The sequence below is a fragment of the Microtus ochrogaster genome, linkage group LG4, assembly GCF_000317375.1.
Source record: "Microtus ochrogaster isolate Prairie Vole_2 linkage group LG4, MicOch1.0, whole genome shotgun sequence".
Taxonomy (NCBI): Eukaryota; Metazoa; Chordata; class Mammalia; order Rodentia; family Cricetidae; genus Microtus; species Microtus ochrogaster.
In genome coordinates, this window is record NC_022030.1 from 22,620,217 (window position 1) to 22,644,529 (window position 24,313).

Here is a 24,313-nt window from a genome sequence, read left to right on the forward strand (position 1 = left end):
TGAGAAACCTTTTAAAGGATTGGTCAGGATAGTCCAAGTGACTCCCCAAACAGCAGAGACTATCAGCATAGTCTATGTTGACTCTTGGGGTTGAGGGTTGGTCCCAAGTATTAAAGACCCTGCACACTTAAGACACAAGTCTTGGGTAATTCAGATTGGATCTGGCCTAAAAGCCTCTTTCCTTTGGATCTTTTTCTATGTTTCCAAAAAATACTATGCAAGCTGCCAAGGAAAGGAAGCAATTAAACAGTCCCACCCAACTGCAACACCCATGAACCACGACAATGACGATGACGGCAAGATTTCTGTACAGAGGTAATAAATGGCACTCATATGGCGGTGCCTGGACCTAAGGCATACTCAACAAGAGGGAAATCGTGACTGGTACTGGAAACCTAGCCAGCTGTCCAGGGTTAGTGAGGTCATGGACCTTAGAAAAGAATCTACGACCACCCTTTGCTGCCTCAACATAATTCTCTACTACATTATCAATCTTAACCTCAGTCCCACAGATAACCGTAGCTACCACCCCTCATTAAAGAAGCCTTTCTTTAGTAAATGGAGACCATCACAGAAAACCACAGCTAGACACAGTGCAGGGATCAACTGACTGAAGGGAACCCAGCTCCAAAGGTACACCTGCACTGCACTGCACCGCACTGCTCCTGCAGCTATTGCTCTGGGAACACCAAGGAAGAGGGGATGCGGAGATTGTGAGAGTTAGAATATCAAGAAGTCAGCTGGGAAACAACCTCTCTTAGAAATGGATACATAAACAAGGCCAGGACAATGGCAGAATCAATGAATGTATCTAGTGTGGAAGAGAACATTTTCGAAGGGTCGCACCCCTAGATGAAGAACTACAGGCAACTAACAACTGCTGGGGAAATTAGCTTCTCTGAGGGATAAACCACCTCTGTGGGTTGTCCAATTACACCCAAACAATAAAAACAGACCCAACAGGTTGTACTTAATTACTTGTGCATATATATGTATGTGCGCATTTACACTGTGTATGTAATAGTAATAATCAAAGAAAAGGGGGCTATCAACTTGAGAGCGGGGGGCATGGGAGGATTGGAAGGAGGAATGGGAAGGCAGAAAATTGTATAATTCTACTTCAGTTAAAATATTTTTAAAAATATTAAAAAACGTCTAACATCTTGACAATGTCATCATGTCTACTACACAAACAAAAGTACTAGACATCAAGGATATAGTGAAGAGAACAAGAAAATACAATGAAGAAAATGACTTTTTAAAAAATTGTTTTTTTAAGATAGCATTTCTCTGTATAGCTCTGGCTGTCCTGGAATTCACTCTGTAGAGCACACTGGCCCAGAACTCAGAGCTCTGCCTGCCTCTGCCTCCTGAGTGCTGGGATTAAATGTGTGTGCCAAAAGCACCTGGCAAGAAAATGACTCCAAAGACAATATAGATACTGAGATTATGAGAGGAATTTTTGAACTTGAGTGGGAAGATTTATCATTTTATCCATTTTTCCTGTATATTTTCATTATTATGCGGTCATGACCACGATCTCCAGACAATTCTCACCATTTGTTTTACCCACTAAACATCACTCCAGTTCTCCCTGTTCCCATCTCTGGTAGCCTCTATGCCAACTTCTGAATCCTCGTATTCTAGGTACTCCAGTAAGTTTAAGTCATAGAAAATTAGCCTTTTGTGTTTAACGGCTTACTTCACTTAGCATGTTTTCAAAGAACTTTCATGTTATATGTTCCAGGATGTCATTTCTTATTGTTAATATCCCATTGTTATGTACAGACTGAACTTTCTTTATCCACTGATAGGTTCATGTCAAGAGGACCTCATCTTTTACCATTAAGATTTTCAATGAAGCTTCTGTATGTTGCGCTTAATCCTTTATTGAGATAGCCAGCTGGAGAAAGAGGACATGGCTAAGTGTCCCTTCCTTGAGTAGAGACAACCTGTTGATTACTTCCCTTTTATTACTTTATCGAGAGGGTTCTGTTCTCTTTTCCTAGACTCACCCTGGTGTAGCACACACTGGCCTTGCACTCCTGACCCTCCCATCTTCACTAACCAACTCTAGGATTGTAATTATGCACAACACCCAGGTTTTCAATTTCTAAAAGAAATGGCTTGAATTCTGTCAATTCTCCCCTTTAAGGCCAGCTGACTGATGGTGTCTTCAGTACATTAACGTGGCAACTGGCTTCATTTATTGATTCTTAGATAAAGAGCCATCCTTACATTTCAGAAGTACCATTATATTATGGTTTGTGATTCTTTTAAACATATATTTAAATTGTTTTTTAGTGTTTTACCAAGGTGTTTTTGAATCATTATTTTAAATTAAAAAATTAATTTATCATATGGGTGGTGTCTTGCCTGGTGTATGTCTGTGCACGGCACGTGTACAGTGTCCACAGAGGCCAGAAGAGGATGCTAGAACCTCTAGGACTGAAGTTACAGCCGTGAGCTGCCATGGAGGTGCCAGGAACTAAACCCAGGTCCTCTCAAGAACACGGAGACACCTCCCCAGCCCTGAGGAGTATTTATAAGGATGCACTAGTCTGTATTATTGTTTATCTGGCTTTTCTGTCATGGTAATGCTGATTTCACAGGAGATAAATGTTTCTTCCCCTTTAGGTTTTTGGGAAAGGTTTGAGAAAGTGGTGTTTCTGTTCCTAACTACATATTTTGAGTACCAAGTGTGCTAACTCTTCTCACTTCTCAAAGACTGGTGAATCTCAAACTTTAAAGGATGGGACCCTGCCTCTGCAGTGACTTCTGTTAAGGTATGGGTTCTCTGGGTACAGCCTCAGAGGCCTTGTCCTCAGGAAACCAGGACAGAGGTTTCCTTCGGTGTCTAGCTCTCAGACAGTTTTAACATTTTTTTCCCCATCTTAACCACTTCACTATAGAATTCAGACTTTAAAAACACATTAAATACTTTACTTGTATGCACGGTTTCTGAAGAGAAACCCAATGCTTCTTAACCCTTCTTCTATGGAATAGTAACAATACAAAATGAAACCATAATAGACATTACAACAGGAGGGTCTTTGAAAAGCCCTCCCCACTGACTTCTTTCAAGGTTTGCTTCGTCTTTTTTGCAGTTTTAATATGGTATACACGGGTAGTTTTCATATTTAATCTGCTTGGTGTTCCTTTGAACCTACTGGATCTGCGATTTTTGTGATTATCGATTTTGAAAAGTCTCAGCCATTAGTTGTCAACATATTTATCTTTTCCTTCTGACACTGCAGTGACAATTACATCTTTTTAATTGATCTTCAGTTCAGCTATTATGAGTTGCATTTTAGCTTGAGAAATTTCATCTGAAATTTTCAACTTCCTGAATCTTCCTTGGCTGTGTTCAGTACATATCAGAGATGTCTTTCCTACTGTTTCCTCTTGAGCCTTTGGAATGTATCCATTTCTTTGCTTACATTACTTGTCTGCTTGCATAGTGACTATGCTTTCTACAACACTCCTTAACATTTCAACCATACTTATCTTACACTTCTTACTTATAAATCTGTGTCGGATTTGAGCCTGGTTTTATGCTTGTCTTCGTGTACTTGGTCTATTTTCCTTGCCTTTTTTTTTTTTTTTTTTACCATGCCTTCCGATGTTAAAAAATACATCCATCAAAGAATGTAGTGCAAACTAAGGTAACTATGCTTGACTATTTTAGTGTTTGGCAGCTGGTTTGAGTCTCGTCTACATCTTGCGGGCCCTCCATCTACTAAGATCTTGGTCTATCTCATAGTTCTGCTCCCCCCAGACGGGGTTCTCTGGGTAGCAGCCCTGGTTGTCTTGGAACTGACTCTGGAGACCAGGTTGACCTCGAATTCAGATATATATATACCTGCCTCTGCCTCTGCCTCTCAAGGGCTGGGATTAAAGGTGTGCACCACCACTGCCCCGCTTCGTAATTCTGTTTTGTATAGCAGCCCCACAGCTATGGTGCTCCAGTGTGCAGGAGAGGAAGCACTCTCTATAATTTTATTCAATCTCACATTGTACTGCCATGAGTCCTAGCATGCAGCCTTCAGAAGCACAACTATCTCTTTTACTGTTTTTGGCAAGACAGAGGGTGTTTAGTAGCCACATGCTCTTTTCTCCTATAGATAAAATTGAAAGTCTTCGGCATAGGGAGTAGAGCTTGGTTATAGACAACACCACCCATGGTATTTCAAAAGGGCTGACATCTAAGTACACCCCACATGGTCACCAAGAAAGCACAAGAGCTTTATGTTTTTCTCATCTTTCACATGAGAAGATCCTAGTGAATTCACTTCTACTGGTATATCTCTGGTCCCAACATTTAAGGCAGAGGAAGTGAGTGTGAATTTACAGAGGACAGATCATTTGCTCCCTGGTAAACAATCACAATCAGTGAAATCCCCCCTTAGATCCCATATTCAGTTTATAACCAGGCACTTCATCTTATTGATCGAGTTTAGTCAGTCTTACTGGGGGGAGGGGAGGACCAAAGAGGACCCTAAGGAGGGCCTTCCAATCTGCAGTTGAAAAATAACTCTATTTACTTCAAATCCATGTAAATGGAAGAGGCAGCAGAGCTTGTATTTTATACACCTTACAGAACTGTATGCAGCGTACGAAATACAGGCCCAATATAAAAAAGAAAAACACAAGAATAGAAAAATGGGAGAAAAAAAAAAGAGTCTAGTCAAAAAACAACAAACAAAACAAAAAAACCCAAACAAAAACAAATGCATTACAACTGAGAATATTTACATAGGGTTCTTATGTCGTCAATGTATAAATTTGAAAATTATTTTTACATCTATAAATATTAAGTATGCTCACAAAACTAGACTTAGCATGAAGCCTATCAAAGAACAAAATATACAGAATGATAATAATTCTTTATTAATATTTTAGTAAAACATTGTTTCCATTAAAATTAATCCCTGCTATTTATGACAAGCTACTGTCCAACATTCAAAGTACCATAACAGTACAAACTGTTATAGTTATGTTTAATAATTTTTATCCAAAAGAGATTACTTATGTGAAGTCAACTTCAAACAAATTAGTGTTCAAATATAAAATCTAAAGACCCCTTTGATCAACACCCTTAATTCTTGTCTTTAAAAAAATGCATTAGTGGTTTTTTGCTCATTAAATAATACTGTAAAGATGACAAAAATTTTAAAAATTACTTAAAGATTGTCTTATATGTTAGGAGAATGAGGACCTTTTAGAGAACATTGTTCAGAATTTGGGGTCTTCACTGCTTTCAACCAAAACTGGATAAGCCTGTAAGTCAATGGTTTTGAAAGGGTGTAAATGGGTTGCAGGTTAAGACTGAACAAATAAATTGTGTATAGCCACCTAATAAAAGGCTTCTCATTTCAAAATGTATTAACAATGAAATTAATGTTTATGTTAACCATATGCAAAATCACAGAGTTAGAACACCAATATGACAAAGCAAATTCCCTAGAACATCTTATTATTTCTGTAAGATGCTAAAGACATTAGTAATTAGTTAGGAGCCTAGCAAATCCTTAGTGGAATAACGGCAGACTGAGAGAGCGGTATGTACTAGTATAAAACACCTTTTCAGCTGGGCACAGTAGCAATGCCTATGAGCTCAATACTTTGGGAGGCTGAGGGAGAAGTCAGAGCTCAATGCCAATGCTGAGCTGCATATGAAAACCTGTCTGAGAAAAGCAAAGGTGAGGCGTAGTGAGAAGGAGCAGTGTTTCAATTCCTAGTACTACACACATACAAACAAAAACATCACAAAGAAATAAAAACCACATTTTCATTACACTAACTTCAGATTTTCAAACTTGGGATAATTTAGATTAAGGATGTGGCTCAGTTAAAGCCCTGGGTTTAAGAATCAGCAATTCATAAGCAAGGCAGGGTGGTGCATATTCTCAACCACTTGGGAGGTGGCAAGGAAGGAGGATCAGAAGTTCAAACTGATCCTTAGCTACAAAGCAAGTTGAAGACAGACCGCGAAACATGAGACCTGGCCTCAAACGAATAAGTAAATAACTTATGATACAGATTTCCTTAACCTAAGACATCACTGCTTCAAAGATGAATTTAATAAAAGATTGGATATATATGGCTCAGGGTCGAGCAGCTGTCCAAATAAACAATCGCTTTACTTAGCACTTTGTCAAAGAAAATAACAATCGTACATCTATTAATGTTGAGTTTATATTTCCAATGCCACAATAAAAACTTACTTGGATTTAATACGTCACTGGTTGAAAGATGAATCCAAATACCAAAAATGTTAAATGTGAAACAAAATATCAAAGAATAAAACACACTAACTTCAAATTTTTAGTATATAGTACCATTCTAAGGATTGTGTGGGTATGTGTATTTGTGTGTATTCAGTGTGTACACATCTGTATGGAGGTCAGAGAGGTCACAGGACACCTTGGATGTTATTCCTCAGGAGCCATTCATTTTGGGGAAGCAGGGGCAAAGGATTTCTAACTGGCTTAGAATTTGCCAAATAGGCTAGGTTAGTTGGCTAGCAGGGCTCAGGGATCTGACTGTCTTTCCCCAAGGCTGGGATTACAATTGTGAACCACTAAGCCTTATCTTTTTTTTTTGGGGGGGGGGGGGATCAAATTCAGGTACTCATGTTTGGAAGAGATGGGCTTTACCAGCTAATTTGTTCCCTCAAGACAAAGTTTGTTTTTTGAGTCAGGGTCTCACTATGGAGGCAGAATGATTTCAAAATCTTAATCCCTCTGCGTTGGCTCTGGGATGTTGAGAGACATATGGAAATATTTCAGATAAAATGGTTCAGCATCTGAAAGAGCATGTGAATCCTATATTTATAGAATTTTTTTTTAACGGGAACAAGTTTCTCTTAGCGAATTGATATGAGAATAACTAGGAAACACCACCATCACCTGGGAGGAAAAAAAGGAATCATTGTGTGTCATGGCTTCTTTGCTTAAAGGGAGTCTCTACTCAGGTGTCTTGCATGAATCGTTCTATTTTGATATTATAAAAAAAAGACAAGTCATATTACTACCATGTGTCACTAACTTTTAAGATTTATTTTATGTTCTACTAGTCTCTTTAAAGACAAAAAAGGCCCCTTTCCAAGAACACCCTCCCCACATTCAGTCCCAATGTCTTGTGAAAGACAAAACTAAAAAGGTCTTAGCATGAATCTTTCTAACCAAGTTTAAATAACTTTATATACATATATAAAAATTTCACTAAAACCAGTTTCTAGTCAATAAATTTCAAAAACCCAGTTCTATTCTTTGTAAAGGGTTTCACTGAGACTTACATGGATAAAGTAAACAGTATGTTGCACGGCATCTTATTTTTCACTCCACACTGTTTTAGGTAACTACCTCTGCTGCACACTATGAATCTCCTTGTTTTAACTACTACACACCACTCCACCCTTGGGATAGGTTGTATTCTATTCATCCATTAGCCCACTGCTGGGCATCCAGGTTTTCAATTCATATGCATGTATTTCCTTTTCATTATTTACAAGTTTCTAGAGTCTCTGATAGAAATGAAAATAATCTGAACTAGAACTGTATCTTTTTACTTTTTCAAAACTGACTCTTTTGACTTCGAGTTATAGACAAATAGTCTGCATTTTTTTCTTTTCTTTTAAAGATAGTCTTTTTTTTTTTAAACTTTATTTAATTTTATGTATGAGTGCTCTCTGCGTGTACACCTGTGTGCCGGAAGAGGGCATCAGATCCCATTGTAGATGGTTGTGAGCCACCATGTGGGTGCTGGGAATTGAACTCAGGACCTCTAGAAGAGCAGACAGTGCTCTTAACCGCTGAGCCATCTCTCCAGCCCCAAGATAGTCTTATGTAGTTCAGGCTTACCTCAGTTTGCTTTGAAGTCAAAGCTGGCCTTGACCTCCTCATCCTCCTGTCTCTGCCTCCCAAGCACTAGGATACATGCACCATCATACTCATCAGCATCCAATGGTTTCAAGGTCAAATCCTTTGGAAGTGTTTATAGTGGAGTAATGTTTATACTTTAATTTTCTCCAATAGTCAAACATTCCAGAAACAAATGACTAGATTATTCTTTGCCAACTCATAATTTCATGTCTGACAAACACCAAGTTCACATATTTCCACAGTTCTGTATCTGAGCACTCTATAACCTGCTCACCCACCTAATTATGTTCCTATACTATACACTTTGAAGTGGCTGTAAATTTAGCATACATTATAAAAAGTGCTAGTCTAAGTACTACTAGGATTATACTTTTGTTTTGTTTTGAGATAGGATCTCACTATGTAGCACAAGCTGACCTCAAACTCTTAGATTCCTGTGACTCGATCTCCACAGTATAAAGATTACAATAAGTATGTTTATACCATTCTTTTTCTAAAATCATCTCAGCAATTCATGGACTTTTATTTATTTATTGAGACACAGTCTATGTAGACCAGGCTGGCCTCAATCTTGTGGCAATCTTCCTGTCATCCAAATGCTGGAATTTTAGACAAGCATCACTATGCCTTGTTTACACTTCTATTTTACGTGAATTTTAGTATCACTTTGTAAAATACTATAGAAAAATATTATGCAATTATTTGGAACTGTATTATCTACAGATTCTCAGAATTGAAAATTTTATTACACTGTATTTATCTATATACATATTTCTCTGCATTTGCTCATAAACTCCAAAGTTTTATTATTTTTCCAAAGAGATCTTGGTTTTGCACTTACATCAGACATTTCAAGTAAATAAGGCATTGCATAGATAAGGCATTGCCTCATTTAGTACAGAGTGTTTCTTGCCTGTATGACCTCTCTTATGTATGGAAAGGGATGCTCTCTGAGCAAAGGCCTTCCCACATGTATTACATTCAAAGGGCTTCTCACCTGTGTGACTTCTCATGTGTATAGTAAGTAATGAACATCGAGCAAAGGCTTTCCCACACTTATCACATTTATAAGGTTTCTCCCCCGTGTGACTTCTCATATGAAGAGTAAGGGATGAGACTCGAGAAAAAGTCTTACTGCACTCATTACATTTAAATGGTTTCTCTCCAGTATGGATTTTTTCATGTTCAAGGAGATTTTGCCTCTGACTAAAGGCTTTTCCACACTGACTACAAAGATAAGGTTTCTCTCCAGTATGAATTTTCTCATGCTCAGTAAGATTGGACTTCTGGCTAAAGGCTTTCCCACATACAGTACATGCATAGGGTTTCTCACCAGTATGAATTCGCTGATGTCTAATGAGATTTGACATCTGAATAAAAGCTTTCCCACACTCATTACATTCATAAGGTTTCTCTCCAGTATGAATTTTCTGATGTGTAATAAGATTCTCTTTCCGGCTGAAGGTTTTCCCACACTCATCACACTCGTAGGGCTTCTCCGCAGTATGATTTCGCATATGTACAGTAAGGGAAGAACTTTGTGAGAAGACCTTTCCACACTCATTACATACATAAGGCTTCTCACCTGTGTGGCTTCTCATATGCATAATAAATACTGAGCACTGAGAGAAAGCTTTTCCGCATTTATTACATTTATAGGGCTTTTCCCCTGTGTGACTTCTCATGTGCAGAGTAACAGAGGACATTCGAGAGAAAGCTCTACCACACTCATTACACGCATAAGGTTTCTCCCCAGTGTGAATTTTCTCATGTTCAATAAGATTTTGCTTCTGGCTGAAGGATTTCCCACATTCCTTACATTCATAGGGTTTTTCTCCAGTGTGAATCCTCTCGTGTTCAAGGAGATTTGACTTCTGACTGAAAGCTTTCCAACAATCCTTACAAGCGTAAGGTTTCTCCCCAGTGTGAATTCTTTGGTGTCTAATGAGGTTAGACATTTGAATGAAAGCTTTTCCACATTCTTTACACATATATGGCTTTTCCCCAGTATGGATTTTCTGATGTGTAATGAAATTTTCCTTCCTGCTAAAGGACTTTCCACACTCTTTACATCCATAAGGTTTTTCTCCAGCATGGTTTCTCTCATGTCTGAGGAGGTCAAGTTTATGTGTGAAGTCTTGTCCACAGTGATCACATTTAAAGGGAGCTATGGCACAGGGTGAGCAATGATAAAATGGAGCCCCATACTTATTACATTCAAAGTTATTGTCTCTTACACAAACCTTATTATAACTAAGAATATCTAAGTTTTGTTCCAAACACTTATTAAGTGAGTCACGATCATAGAGGCTTTGTCTTGAAGGAACAACATCTGAGCTCAGAAGAAAGATTTCTGCAACCTCTTTACAGTCAATGACATTTTCCTTAATCAGAGGTTTCTCGGAGGTGGATGTGACTTTCCTCACAAGTGTTTCCTGTTGTTTCTCCATCTGTTCATCAACTTCCCAAACTTCTAAAATGGAGGACCAAAAATCATTACTTGTGAAATTTTCTATCACTAAACTATTCATAACAATTTAGAAATTTGCTAATGTGGTGTTGAATCTTTATAGTTGGGTTTAATCACCAATAAAAAAGAAACTAAACTGCAAATGCCCCCTAGTTCTTAGAGATGAAGTTAACACCTACAGACAATATTATGGGAAAACAACAACCTGACATTTGTAGATCTAAGTAGCACTGACTATATACAAGGATATACAATAATGAAGAAATCGGCACAATGAATGGAATGAAAATGAAAGGGTAAACACACAAAGGACTTAGATAAGGAGTCAAGTAGCAATAAGATAAAATTAGTACTTGTGGTTAAAGACAGTGGGCCAGACTAAATGTGTAAGTTTACTTCTCCTCCTTTCCAAAAACAGGTCAGAGTTTAAAGGTAAGAGAAATGGGAAGGAATATACAACAGACAAAAGATTTCAAGACGATTGTACACGATGAACACAGGCAGAGGACTGTTGGCTGGAGAGCACATGTAACATGCTACATCAAAAGCATCATGAGGATGAGATGACAAGACCATGAACTCTTTTTACCACCTTTCTAAAGCACACTGAGCTCTTGGCTAATACAGTTAGATAAGAACAAGAAATAAAAGATGTACAAATTGGAGGGACAGAAAAAGCAGCATTAATACTGTTCAAAGACAACGTGGTCATCCATGCAGAAAATCTAAGAGAATCAACAACTAAAACCTGTTGTGACCAATCATTATTAAAAAGGTGGCAGGACACAAGGTAAACATGCAAAACTAAATTGCTTATCAGTAACAAACAAACAGGATCTGGAATTAAGAATACATCACTATTTATATTAGTATTCCTCAAAAGAAATACAAATCTAATAACAGATGTACAAGATCTATAAAGGGAAAACCACAAAACTCTGACTACTAAAATTAAAGAATAGTGAATACTGAATAGTGATGATAGGGAGATTCAGCATTCAGCATGTTAGCTCTTAATTAGATTCCCAGGTTCAAAGTAATCTCATTTTGCACTTTACTCGGCATACAGAGACAAACTGATTCTAAAGCGCACATGAAGAGAGAACACAGTATTAGAAGAGAAAGACAGTGAGACAGACACCACCTGACTTCAGGACTTATTAGTAAGGTCTAACAATCATATAGTCTGGAAGCAGGGGAAGAGACAAACACAACAATGGAACAGGATAAAGAACTCAGAAAATAGACTCAAATAAATATTGTCAATTAATCTTTGACAAAGGAGCAAAGGAAATAGTCATAGATAGCCTTTTCAACAAACAGAGTCACTATAACTAAACATCTGCATCAAATAAACAGTGTAGATATAAAGTTTTCACAAAAAGTAACTCAAACCAGAGAGCTAAGTGTCAAGCACAAAATTCCAAAACTAATAGAAGATAACACAGGACAAAGTCTGGGTTGCGGTGGTGGGCTGGAGAGAGCGGGGACAAGAAAAGGCCTGATCAATGAAAAAGTAGGCTGAACTTCAGGAAAATTTAAAAACTCCCTCTGTACAAAAGACTCCATCAAGCAAGTGAGAAGATAAGGCTAGAATACTAAGTACTTGCAGAAGAATATGTCATAAGATCACTGACATATGCAGAGAACACAAACTTTAACATTAAAAACAAAAACAAAACCTTGCTAGGTGTGGCTGTACTTGTCTGTGATTCCAGCACTTGGAGGGCAAAGCAGGAAGACTGGAAGATCAAGGACAGCCAGGGTTATATGGCGACTCACGGTGTACCCAAAACAAAGAAATTCCCCTACCCCCAGGACAAAGCATCCAGTCAAACAAATAAACAGGAACCTGGACAAAAGCCTTACTTAAAGAAATATAAAGACGTGGTCACTAAGCATATGCAACCATGTTCAACACTGTATGCGACTGGGGAGGTTCCTGCAAATTAAAACATCAAAGGCATACACTGAGCAGCTAGTACAGGAATCTTAAACACAGACATCTCCAGAGGCTGACAAGGATGCACAGTAGGGACTCACAGACACTGTTGCTGGGAATCAAGATGCTACATTCACTTTAAAGATAATCCAGAAGTTTCTTTCAAAATTAAATACATTTTAAAATAATTTTTTACTACTTTTTATTTACTTATTTATTTATTTGAGGGAGAGGGCATGAGGAAGTCAGAGGACAACTTGCAGGAGTCAGTTTTTTACTTCCATAATGTGATCCAGGGATTGGGCCCAGGTTGTCAGGCTTGACAGGCAAGTACCTTAACGCCCTGAGCCATCTCACTAGGCAGCAAAATTAAATAATACTTTTACATATGATTCAGCAACCACACTCTTTGATATCTGCCCCAGTGAATTAAAAAAAAATCTAAGTTTATTATTATTTTAAAGAAAAAGATAGGGCAAAACTTGCACTAAAAACAAGAGATTTTAAAATCTTAATAGAGAGCAATTAGATCCCTGAGACAGACGATATAGATTTGCTTAAGTATAATAACATCTCTTCCAACCACAAGATGTTTCAATCTTCCAAAAAGGATGAAGCAGTTCAAACTACCTTTCCTAAGCACAACTGCATGTAGGGTTCACATGCAGTTGACAGAACTGTCACCTGCAAACATGAACATTAGATTCAGAACTAAGTGAGGAGATGGACATTTTTTTTTAAGAGACCAAAACAGGCAGCAAGCACTCACAGTGGAAAGCATTTCTTCAGTTCAACTTCAAGCATTTCCTTGATTATTTTCTGAGAACGCCTTCAGCAGTTCACTCCTATAGACACCCATTGTGACTCACTCCTGGAAATGCACAGACTACAGCCCCTTTGGTCCTTCTCAAGCTCTGTGAGCCATCTAATATCCTCACAATCCTTAAATAGCAGCTACTACATCTCCTTTGCTATAACTGGCCTTGACTATACTATCACTTAACTATCTATACAAGAACATGATTGGTTCTTTACAACCCAGGCAAGAAAAAGGCTTATTTCTAGAGAAAATGAACCAAAGATACTCTAGACTTAGAAGCAAGCAGATATAGGATACATGTTAACAAAAAAGTAAGAATTATATGAACATTTATATACTGAATTGTGAGACCTCCATTCTTAGTGTCCTAAAGGCTGTACCTCCAGGTAGGACATGAGAAAGTTTAGAAATAAAAGACTTATAGATACTGGTACTTAGGACAATGAACATAGCTTCTGGGTTCTGATCTAACCAGTACAGTCTAGTACTCAAAAAAAATCATGAAAATCTTCATTACCTTTTTAAAAAATTATTTCACCAAAGGAGGTGAAAGATAAGGCTAGAATAGGATACCACTATAAAATGTTTGTTTGTTTTTTTCTGAGACAGGGTTTCTCTGTGTAGTCCTGGCTGTTGTGGAACTCACTCTATAGACCAGGCTGGCAAGATCTGTGTTTCTATTGACTTTTTTAAACAACTGCAAGTATTACTTTGGAGAAAACTAAAAATGCATATTAAAATACAGAGAAATTGGACCAAGGAGATAGCTTAGTTGGTAAAGTGCCTGCCTTACAAGCAGGAGGACCCAAGTTCAATTCCCAACATTCACATGGCAACAGGAGGATCCTTTTAGCTCAATGGCCAGCCAGTTTAGCCTTACTGGCAAGTTCCAGGCCAATGACACACTCTGTCTTAAATGAAGTGGATAGCAATTCTGAGGATGATATTGTCCTGTGTCCCTCACACTCATGTGCACAAACACATACACACATACTGAAATAAAGCTTGGGGCAATGGATAACTATATAAAAGGAAAACAACATCTCCATTAGATCAAGAAACATGAAACCACAAGTTCTCATTACTTTTGCCTACATGAACTATCATAGAATCCTGGTAAATCTGTTCATTCTATATACCTAAAGTCTATTAGTTTCATAAAGTAATAATTATGAAAGCATCTGAAGATTCAGGTTGTCCAAACTAAATTCCAATCCAAAACTTTTAGTAAATATGAAGAGAATGTCAACTATCTAGTTATAATTTATTTTTATATATGCTTAATGAATAAGCCACATTTCCAATTAAAGTATAGCGATCAAGAGCCAACCATCTCCACTCACTGGTTTTCTGGCTGCAGCTGCTAACAGCTCATCCTATGGTTTCCACACCTCTGCAGTGCCGTCAACTCCACGTCACTTGAAATTCAGACCTGCTTTAAACCTCAACTGTGGTGCCAAGGAGGAAAAGCAGGAATGAGAACATAAGAGGACAAAATGCTGGGGTCAGGAGGACTGTGTAAGCTGATGGCTCATGCCAGGACGTTTATTAAGGGCGTTTATTAAGCAGTGGAGCATCTTCTATATGGACGCAGGGGAAAGGGGACAAAGCAGCAGAAAGCTATCATACAGCGGGGAGAAGTCAGCAGGAAGCTTACGAAGCAATGCTGCACAAGGGAATACAGGGTATTTCAAGTATGTCACAGACCAAGCACAAAATGGCCTTGGGATTGATAAACACAAGCCTTCCCAGGCTTATGGTGGTTATAAACACCTGTCTCCACTACCCTACAAACAGAGTACAGAATAATAAATACATCTTCAATGAAACTTTAACTCAAGAATATAAGGAAAAAAAAACAGAAAATGGGTTGGTCAAGGGAGAGAAGAATCCCAGAAGTCAAGACCTATTTCTTCTTTTGGATGAGATATACAGGGAAGAGAGTCCTGCAAAACGTAGAAGTGTCATGCAGCTCTGAGATCCAGGTGTGTTGGCATTGGCAGAAGGAACCTAATGGACTTCACAAGGAAGGCACAGCTGAGAAAGCAGATGCAGATAACCCTTGTTCTACTTTAATAGACTACTGGCACAGGAGGGTGAGCGGAACTTTCAACACCAAAGGAAGCATGAAAATGATAATCTCTGCAGCTTGGGGCAATGGATAACCCACCTTTGAACCTGACTGCATGGTCACTACGAAGCACAAAGATTTCCTATTATTAGCTCAGTACATTTTTTTATTCCTTTTTGTAGTGGATCCAGTAGAAAATACCTCCATTTAAGGATGAACAATGATAATCAAAAAAGGACCACTATCAAATCTATATATAACAGCATACAAAACAAAACCATGAATCTTTGGGCTGGGGGAGCTATTTGGTGTTTGTGCTTAGAATACACAAGGGGAAGCTGACTCCTAACACTAGAAACAAAGCAAACAAACGGACAAAGGACAGAAGAACCACAAGTCAAAAGGAAACACTGATCATAGTTGGCAAGACTTCTAGAGCCTTAAAGAAAATACAACAAAGCAGCCTTCAACTGTAAACCCTGGTTTACTTGTATGGGCAAACAGAACAAGTGATTTATGACACAAAGCAACGAAGCTTCTTTTCCAACAATATTTAAAAGTAGAAAATAACACAGAATTGCCTAAAGCTCACAGAAAATACAGTAAGCCTTTGTTTGGGAAAGAGAGTGGTTAAGAGCATTGCCTGCTCTTCCAGAGGTCCTGAGTTCAATTCCCAGCAACCACATGGTGGCTCACAACCATCTGGAATGAGGTCTGGTGCCCTCTTCTGGCCTGCAGACATACACACAGACAGAATATTGTATACATAATAAATAAATAAATATTTCAAAAAAAACAAAAAACTTTAGATACAATCTTGTCAAATATAATAGTTTAAAAAGGTATTTTCCTGATATCTTTAATATTTTTATGTGCATTGGAATGTATGTATGTGTACCACATGCACGTAGGTACCCAACAAACTAGAAAAGGGTTTCAGAACCCCTGAGGCTGGAGTTACAGATGGCTGTGAGCTGCCACGTGGGTGCTGGGAACCAAACTCAGGTCCTCTGTAACTGCTGAGTCATTTCTCTAGTTGGGCTGGGGATGTGGTTCAGTTGGTAGAGTATTTGCCCAGCATGGACAAAGCCCTTGGTTTGATCCCCAGCACCCCAAAAACACAGCACTTGAATGGGAGAGGCAGAAGAATCACAACTTCAAGGAATTTCAATGGCAGCATGGGGTTCTCTAGAGATTCACCCTTAAAACAAAGAAACCAAAAAACTCATCCAAACAAAAGAAAACAAACAACAAAAATCCTCTAAATTTTAAGCCCCATGTAGATTTTGTTTTGTACAGTTACATGCCCATGCTCCAAACAGTATTTTCTCTTTACCGCTATTACTATAATGTTCATTCTTTCGTTTATATCCACTTAGTTGTGAAATATTTATGAAAGCTGCTTTGTATGTGTTACAGACATTCCTAGCACCTCATTGGACTCTTGTACAATGTGGCATACTTTTTTAGTTGGTTCTAGCATTTTTCAGGGATACAGTATCTGTGAATTCAAATGTGCCACAACCACCCAGCATCCCTCTTTAGTTCTAAAAGAACTTGTTTTTCTTTCTTGTCAAAAGCTTAGGTAAACCTAACAAACAATCCATGTTCTACAAAAGAAAATTTAGAAAGTTCCATTTCTCAAAGTAGATAGAAAGAAAACAAGAGCTTGACAAACTGCTAAAGTTAACTCATAAGTCCAGCACAGTTCTAGGAAAATTCAGTATGGTTTCCTCCAAATAAGACAGTTAAATCTATAAAATACATGCAAAATAAACAAGAGCTCTGAAGACAAGAGTGAATGCAACTGCAGAAACAAAGGACACTGTTTAAATGTATCTTCTGGATGGTTCCATTTTTAACCAAGTAGGCAAATGCTCTATTTTCAAAACATTCAAGGGAAGAAGTGAGAAAGCAGGAAGAGGCCACCACAGCATTCCTAAGCTAGGAACTTAAAGTTTCTCAACCATGGGGCTAGTGAAGCCAAAAATTAAAGGAAACCCATGTATAAAATAAAGCTGATTTTAAAATATCACACTCCACGAAATGTTGAATATGTAAGGAAATAAACTATGAACATGAGGGAGGGGGTGAAGATCAAACATAGGTACAAAAATCATAAAGGTAAGCTGTAAATACACCAGAACGCCCATATCCTGAAATCACATGGGTTACTGCCCCTCAAAAAACTAAAGAACATAACTCCAATAGGGCAGAGTCATTCCTAAAATAGAAATGTCACACAACCAAACAAACAGTACATCACATAGCCTTTGTCATTTACAGACAACACAGTCTTGGGAAATGTGAAATGGAAGCAATCCTCACTGACAACTGTCATGTGGCTTTCACACTCAGAGCTACTTCTCACTTATTCACCTGCAGAGCGTCTCCAGAACATCTCTTCCTCCACCACCCAGGGCTCCTCTTCTTGCTCTAACTTCAAGATCACATCTGGTTTGGGGATTGGACCACCTATTACAGAGACAGGAAAGACCTTGCATGTTAGTGCTGGAGACAGTCATACAGATCTGGGGCTGAGTCCTGGGGTCCTGAGGATGTAGGAAGGAGGAGAATCAAGGAACTTGCACAAGGACACAGTTATCAGTACCAACCCTCAAGGTCAGAGCACAGGCGAGGCACACACTGCAGAGGGAGGAAGTCCACGGTAAGTAGACCGCTCCCTTACCTACGGTAACTAGGTTGCTGTAGGTCTCTAGCATCACATCTCGGTACAAACTCCTCTGGTCAGGTTTCATTTGCTGCCATTCCTCCTGGGTGAGGTCCACAGCCACATCCTCGAATGTCACTGTTTTCTATAAAAACATAATCCCAATTAATCTAAAGTCATCAAAATTAGGGCCTGTGATCAAAACAAGTAAGAATTCATTAGCTAGTAAACAGGGTCAAAGCTTATTAAAAATTGGTTTTGAAGTCTTCACCCTTACCAAGTGTCCGCGTGTAAACGGGGTAATACACCACAGTGACAGTACCTCTAAGAGTCTGTGATCACTAACTCAGCGAGCACTCTCCATTCTCCTTTATTAGCTGACAGCAGCACCCAGTGACTCTTTACTGTGACAGGGATGAGTAAGTAGTTCAGACCTGACAGTGGTTAGGTTTTAGTGAGAAAGGGAACTGGGCAGAGTAAAGGGAGAGAGAAAGAAGCAGGCAAGAAGAAAAGGCATGAATATTTGAATTCCTAGTAGACGTCCAGATAAAATGTGCAGCATGAAGTCAGACACAGGACGGAAGAAGAGAACATGTGAGTCACACCTAGACCTGGAAGCTAACTCCATGGCCAGTGAGTGTGAATGGCTAAAGAAACATGTAATATTGTGCTAACAGGACTACAGAGAACCAAATGAAATATTCAAGAAAGAGACACAAGTTTTAATTTACAATCAACATATTAGAAATAATACTATGATAATAGCATAATGGAAATAAAAAAACAAATGAAGTATCTCTGGAAAAGAAAGCAACTTGATGACTAGTTCTTGCTTTTAAATTATTTAAAATGTCTAATACCCAAGTAAAAAGGGAAAATATTTTGTTTGAGAAATCTGTAAGAAAGAAAAGCATCCTCATAGCCAATCTTTGGGAAGAATTTACTCAGCAGTAAAATGTGATGACATAAATAACAACTACAAAAGGGCTGGGCTTCAAAAAACGCTTCTAGGAATTAGACTATTCCTGTTGTCAACACTGACTGGCATTACCATCATCTACAGCGTATTTAAGACATGGGAGGCAATGTTGGAATTTCTCTTGGCATATTAACTTTATTTGGTTTTGAGACAGTTTTGCTGTGTAAGTCTGGTTGGCCTGGAATTCAGAGATCCACCTGCCTCTGCCTCCTGAGAGCTGGGATTAAAGGCGATCAGTACCACACCCAGGTGCATATTAACTTTTAAAAATTTCCTAACAAGACTATGCGTAGGTATTAACAGTATTTAAAATGCAAGAGTACCGTAGCTAAAAGTAATGCACCCATCACAAGGCTCTCATAGGGATATGAGCCAGGATTCTAGCTCAAGTGATGTGGCTGCAGAGCTACAGGTTTTTACCCATCATGCAATGCTTTCTCTCTAAATCAGAGGGAATGCCACAAATAATGCAATTTAAGATGTCAATTGGACACTCAAGAACTCCTGGACCTGAAAACCTTTCTACTGCCGGGGCTTCATGGAAAACACGGACTCATCCATGAAAGCTTCATGGAAAACACGGACTCATCCATGAAAGCTGAGTGTTGCAGCACAGTCTGAACTGGCAGAGAAGACTGATAAACCAGACGTGGAAAACTTTGGTGCAGTAGTCATTCGGGGTGTAGTCATTGCATCACAAATGCACACATAAAACATTCTTGCTGCTGCTGCCCAAAATTGGACCAACCAAACTCATTAAAGGCTCACAAGACTACTGAAGATTTTGACCTATCTCTGTAATTACACATGAAGCCAAGATAAAGACCAACTTGATCTCAAAATGAAAACTAAAAGAGATTTTAGACTGAAGGAATGAAGAAATAATTAAAATCAAACAATCAAATGAACAAAAACAAAACCCTTCAGCTGGGACAGAGGAGAGATGGCTCAGCAGTTAAGAGCACTGGTTGCTCCTCTGAGGGCCTACGTTCACTTCCCAGCTCCTACATGGGACTCAGAGCCCTCTTTAACTCCAGACTCGGGACACCACACACAGGTGACACACATGCAGAAGAAACACTCACAGATATAAAACAGTAAGTAAAATGCTCAAAGGAGGAAAACCTTTAGTGCAAATACTTGGTATTTAAGAACTGACAATGTAAAAATAAATTAATCTTACACTTTAAAAGGCTATAAGTGTACTTACATATATCTGTATTCTTATGTATCTTATTTGTAAAAACTTAATATCTTAATATTTTTGATAAATTAAACAAACATTTGTCAAATCTAAATCAAGAATAAGATACAATCAGTAATCTTAGAGTTTAAAGAGAGCATGTAACAAGTATAGTGAGTCATTTTTATTGTTTTAGAAAGGGTCTCCTGTACTCCAGGCTGACCTCAAATCTGCTACACACCAGATGACAGTAGGGAGGGTCCAAACCCTGCTTTGTATTTTCCTATTAATTTGCATAATGAAAGTAAATACCTCCCCTTTAAACCCCAACATGTTTTTTTTTAAACATCACAAAAAAACAAAACAAACCAACAAAAAGGCTATAGCTGAAGCAAGACTGTTCAACAAAAAACAGGTGACTATATTTTTATTACTCTGTAGGGAATCTATGTAAGTGCAAAGACTTTAATTTAAGAAGGACTATATAAAGGGCATTACATGCAAAACATTTTGCCAAATCCCATGGTTTTCAAGAACTGTGATCTGGGCTGAAAATAGTAGCATGGAAAACAGCCCATCTTTTCAACATTTATTTTTAAAATTGCAACTCAGGGCTGGGAAAATGACTGGTTTTTTTTTTTTTTTGATGTTGTTGTTTTGTTTTGGTCATACAAACCTAACGACCAAAGTTCAAGCCCCCACAGTAGGATGGGAAAAATCAGCTCCCAAAAGTTGTCCTCTGTGTGCACTAATAAATAATGTTCAAGTTCTATCTCGGATCCTACTGTAAAAGCTAGTTAGTTACATGGCAGCCACCTAATAACAAAGACAGACAATTTACTAAGGGGGTGTCATTAGGCAACATGGGGAGACTGTTGCTCAGGCCTGAAAAAAGGGCTATTTCTAAAGTCAGTCTGTCTCGTCAGACTACAGCAGGTGAATGAAGACACTGGCACGCCTATCAAACAAGCCTGGAGAGCAGAGCCGCTAGTCTGAAGCTGTACACTTCAGCAGTAGGTGGCAGGGCTGATCCTACCCAGGTGGCTCTATGGGTCACCTTTACCGGAGACACTGATGAAAACAAAACTATAATTTAACTAAAGAAATGGCTTCTGTTTTTATAATTATATTTTAAATTTTATATTCATGAATGTTTGTCTGCATGCATGTATATGCAGCACATGCATGCCTGCTGGATTCCTCGAAACTGAAATTAATGATGTCAGAGTTTCCATGTGGGTGCTAGGAATTGAAACTTGTCCCCTGTAAGAGTAACAAGTACTCTTAGCTGCTTTCTCCAGCTTCTGAGAAACTATTTTCAAGAATGAAGCACACTAAGAGTAAAATTAGAACAAAATATCTGATGAATACTTTGAGACCTTCAAAAATATCCATCAAAGCAGAGAGTGCTGTGTTAGCTTCTCACAGTAGTTTTAAGTCAGTTGCCCTTTCTTCTTTTACACTGATAATAAAAAGCACACCTTGTCACTGAAGTTTTATTTCTTATAGATATCTAACACGAGTGGACCTGCTTGGTGATTTTAACAGTCTTTGAGCAGGGCACCAAATAATTAAGACTATGTGAGCACTACTTTTTGCTGTCTATCTATGGTGGAGAACATCATGAGCATTTGATACTTTAAGTTCCACTATGTGGGTTTCAGGGATAGAGACAGGAGGGCTGCTGTGGAATCATCTTGTACAATGTAAAGATTTGTAACTCAAATTGGTTTAATAAAATGCTGACTGACTGGCCAGTAGCCAGGTAAGAAATAAAGGCAGAGCAACCAAACTAAGGATGATGGGAAGGAGAAGGGCAGAGTAAAGAGATGTCAGCCAGACACAGAGCAAGCAAGATGGGCATGCAGTAATGAGAAAGGTACCATAACGTGACAGAGCATAAATAAGGAACTTAAAATGTAGGAGCTAGTTAATAATAAGCCTGAGCTACTGCTTGACAATTTCTAAGTAATATTAAGCCTCTATGTGGTAATTTGGGAAGCTGCCTGTGGGACAGAAACTTCCACCTACACATGGCACCCAAAAGTTAGGCAAGAATTTCCACATAAAGCCTCAAAAAGCTTTAAAAATGATTCTAAACACACACACACACACACACACACAAAAATGGAGTCAAACTTGGCTTCTGAGTAACTGCTTTCTATAGGATAGGCACGGCTTCCTGATTTAGCATTAGCAGCAAAAATGGCATGGCTCTTTTAAGAGGCCCTGCCACCAAACAATTCCACGGGGGTTTATGAGCAGTGGGTGGCACACTACATATAAGCAGTGTGGACTCAGAAACTTCCCAGAGTTGGAGTGGTAAACGTGACTCCAGCCAGCATCCAACACAAAATTAAGACTCTCAGGAAGCTAAGGAATGGGGCAGAGCAAGTCACTGCAGCCACACCCACTCCTTTAATAAGTGATTTATTGGTCAAGCATTTATAAGTAACACTAAGCTTCTGTGTGCTAATTTGGAAAATGACTCAGAGTCAGGACACTTCCACCTACAGAGAGTACTCTATCAAGATATACCCCGAGCTATAATGACAACAAACACTTGTCTGCTCAGTCTTTTCATCTGCCCTACACATGGTTTTAATACATTTTTAATAGTGTTTGTGTGTTTAATGTCTGGTCCAAGATAATTCTTCATTCAATGGAGCCTAGAGAAACCAAGAGGTCAGGTTAGGTCATGTTTCCTTGGACATGATATGAAAAAAAAAACTCTTGAAAATTTAATAAAAGACAAATCAATTTAGTGCTGGGGAGATGGCTGAGCAAGCCTGATAACCTGAGTTTGATCTCTGGACCCCATACAAAAAGCTGGATGTGGTAGTACACACCTATAATGATGTAGGAGGGTCTTCTGTCTATGTGTTACTTTCATTGGTCAGATAAAGAAACTGGCTTTTAGATAGGGCAGAATTTAGATAGGTGGAGTAGACAAAACAGAATTCTGGGAAGAAGAAAGCAGAGACAGACAAACGCCATGGCTCTCCGGCCCAAGACAGACATAGGCTAGAATCTTGCCGGTAAGCCACAGTCATGTGGTGATACGTAGATTTATTAGAAATGGGTTAAGATGCGAGAGTTAGCCAAGAAGAGGCTAGATATAATGGGCCAGGCAGTGTTTTAAATGAATACAGTTTCTGTGTAATTATTTCGGGTAAAGCTAGCCGGGCAGCGGGACACGGCCCGCTCGCCTCATCACTACATGTAATCCAACACTACTATGGTGAGATGGGAGGCAGACATAAGAGAATCTGGGGAAGCTTGTAGGATTACTATCCTGGAGTACACACCACAGCAGCAGAAAAAAGAGACTTTGCTCAACGTGTGGAAGCCAAGAACCAACGCCTAAAGTTGTCCTGTCACCTCTGCGTGCTCCCTGTGGCATACAGACATTCATCCACCTACACCACATACACACACACTCCACACAGTAAATTTAAAAAATTACAAATTTAAAAAAAGATAAACTGAGGGCTGGAGAGATAGCTCAGAGGTTAAGACCTTTGACTGCTCTTCCAGAGGTCCTGAGTTCAATTTCCAGCAACCACAGGGTGGCTTACAGCCATCCGTAAATGAGATCTGATGCCCTCTTCTGGTGTGCAGGCATACTTGCAGACAGACACTGTATATATAATAAATAAATCATAAAAAACCAAAAAAGACAAATTGGCCTGGTTGCAGTGGCACATGCCTTTAATTCCAGCTCTCAGGAGGCAGAGACAGACAGATCTCTGTGAGTAGGAGGCCAGCCTAGTCTACATTCCAGGACAGGCTGTATAAGATGTACAATCAGTACATTACAACTTAGTCTATTTTCTTAATTTGTTAACTCCCTTTATATACATATATAAAAATCCATATTAACAAGTAACATATTAGCAAGTAACAGGGGTTTTAACTTAATAAAACACAGACTCATTAAGGCACAAATAAAAAGGACAAATGATAGGGATAGGCCAAATGGCAAACCTGTACACTTCTTTACTCAGGGCCACACTAGAGTGTGCGCACTAAAGTCAAGGGTTTGAACCTGAGTTTATTACACACTGGTACCTGACTGTATAAGCTTCTTAACCCTATTTTTACTTACTTTATCTATAAAAATTAAAATAACATCTGCCACAATGTTCTGATAATGGCTACGTGAATTAAGCTATACATAGCTTATAGTGGGATAACACAAAGCTATGACAATACTGAAGAGGATTCTTCTAACTGGCATGTAATCTAGTCGCACACAGGGGCTGGAGAGATGGCTCAGAGGTTAAGAGCA

At 38.7% G+C, this 24,313-nt stretch overlaps 1 protein-coding gene across 3 annotated transcripts in view; it reads right to left on the bottom strand.

Annotated features, from left to right (window-relative positions):
• Nucleotides 1-24,313, bottom strand: part of LOC102000083 (zinc finger protein 568-like) — a 55,769-nt gene that overhangs the window by 24,744 nt on the left and 6,712 nt on the right. The window contains exons 5-7 of one of the 3 annotated variants that reach the window (XM_026786271.1): nucleotides 17,879-18,005; nucleotides 17,569-17,664; nucleotides 8,849-10,359 (exon numbers count right to left, since the gene is read on the bottom strand). In XM_026786271.1, coding sequence (XP_026642072.1) covers nucleotides 8,849-10,359; nucleotides 17,569-17,664; nucleotides 17,879-18,005 — 1,734 coding nt within the window. Of the gene's footprint in view, nucleotides 1-7,828; nucleotides 10,360-17,568; nucleotides 17,665-17,878; nucleotides 18,006-24,313 lie in introns of those variants that run through there. The other 2 variants (XM_026786269.1, XM_026786270.1) reach the window with 2 other exon arrangements.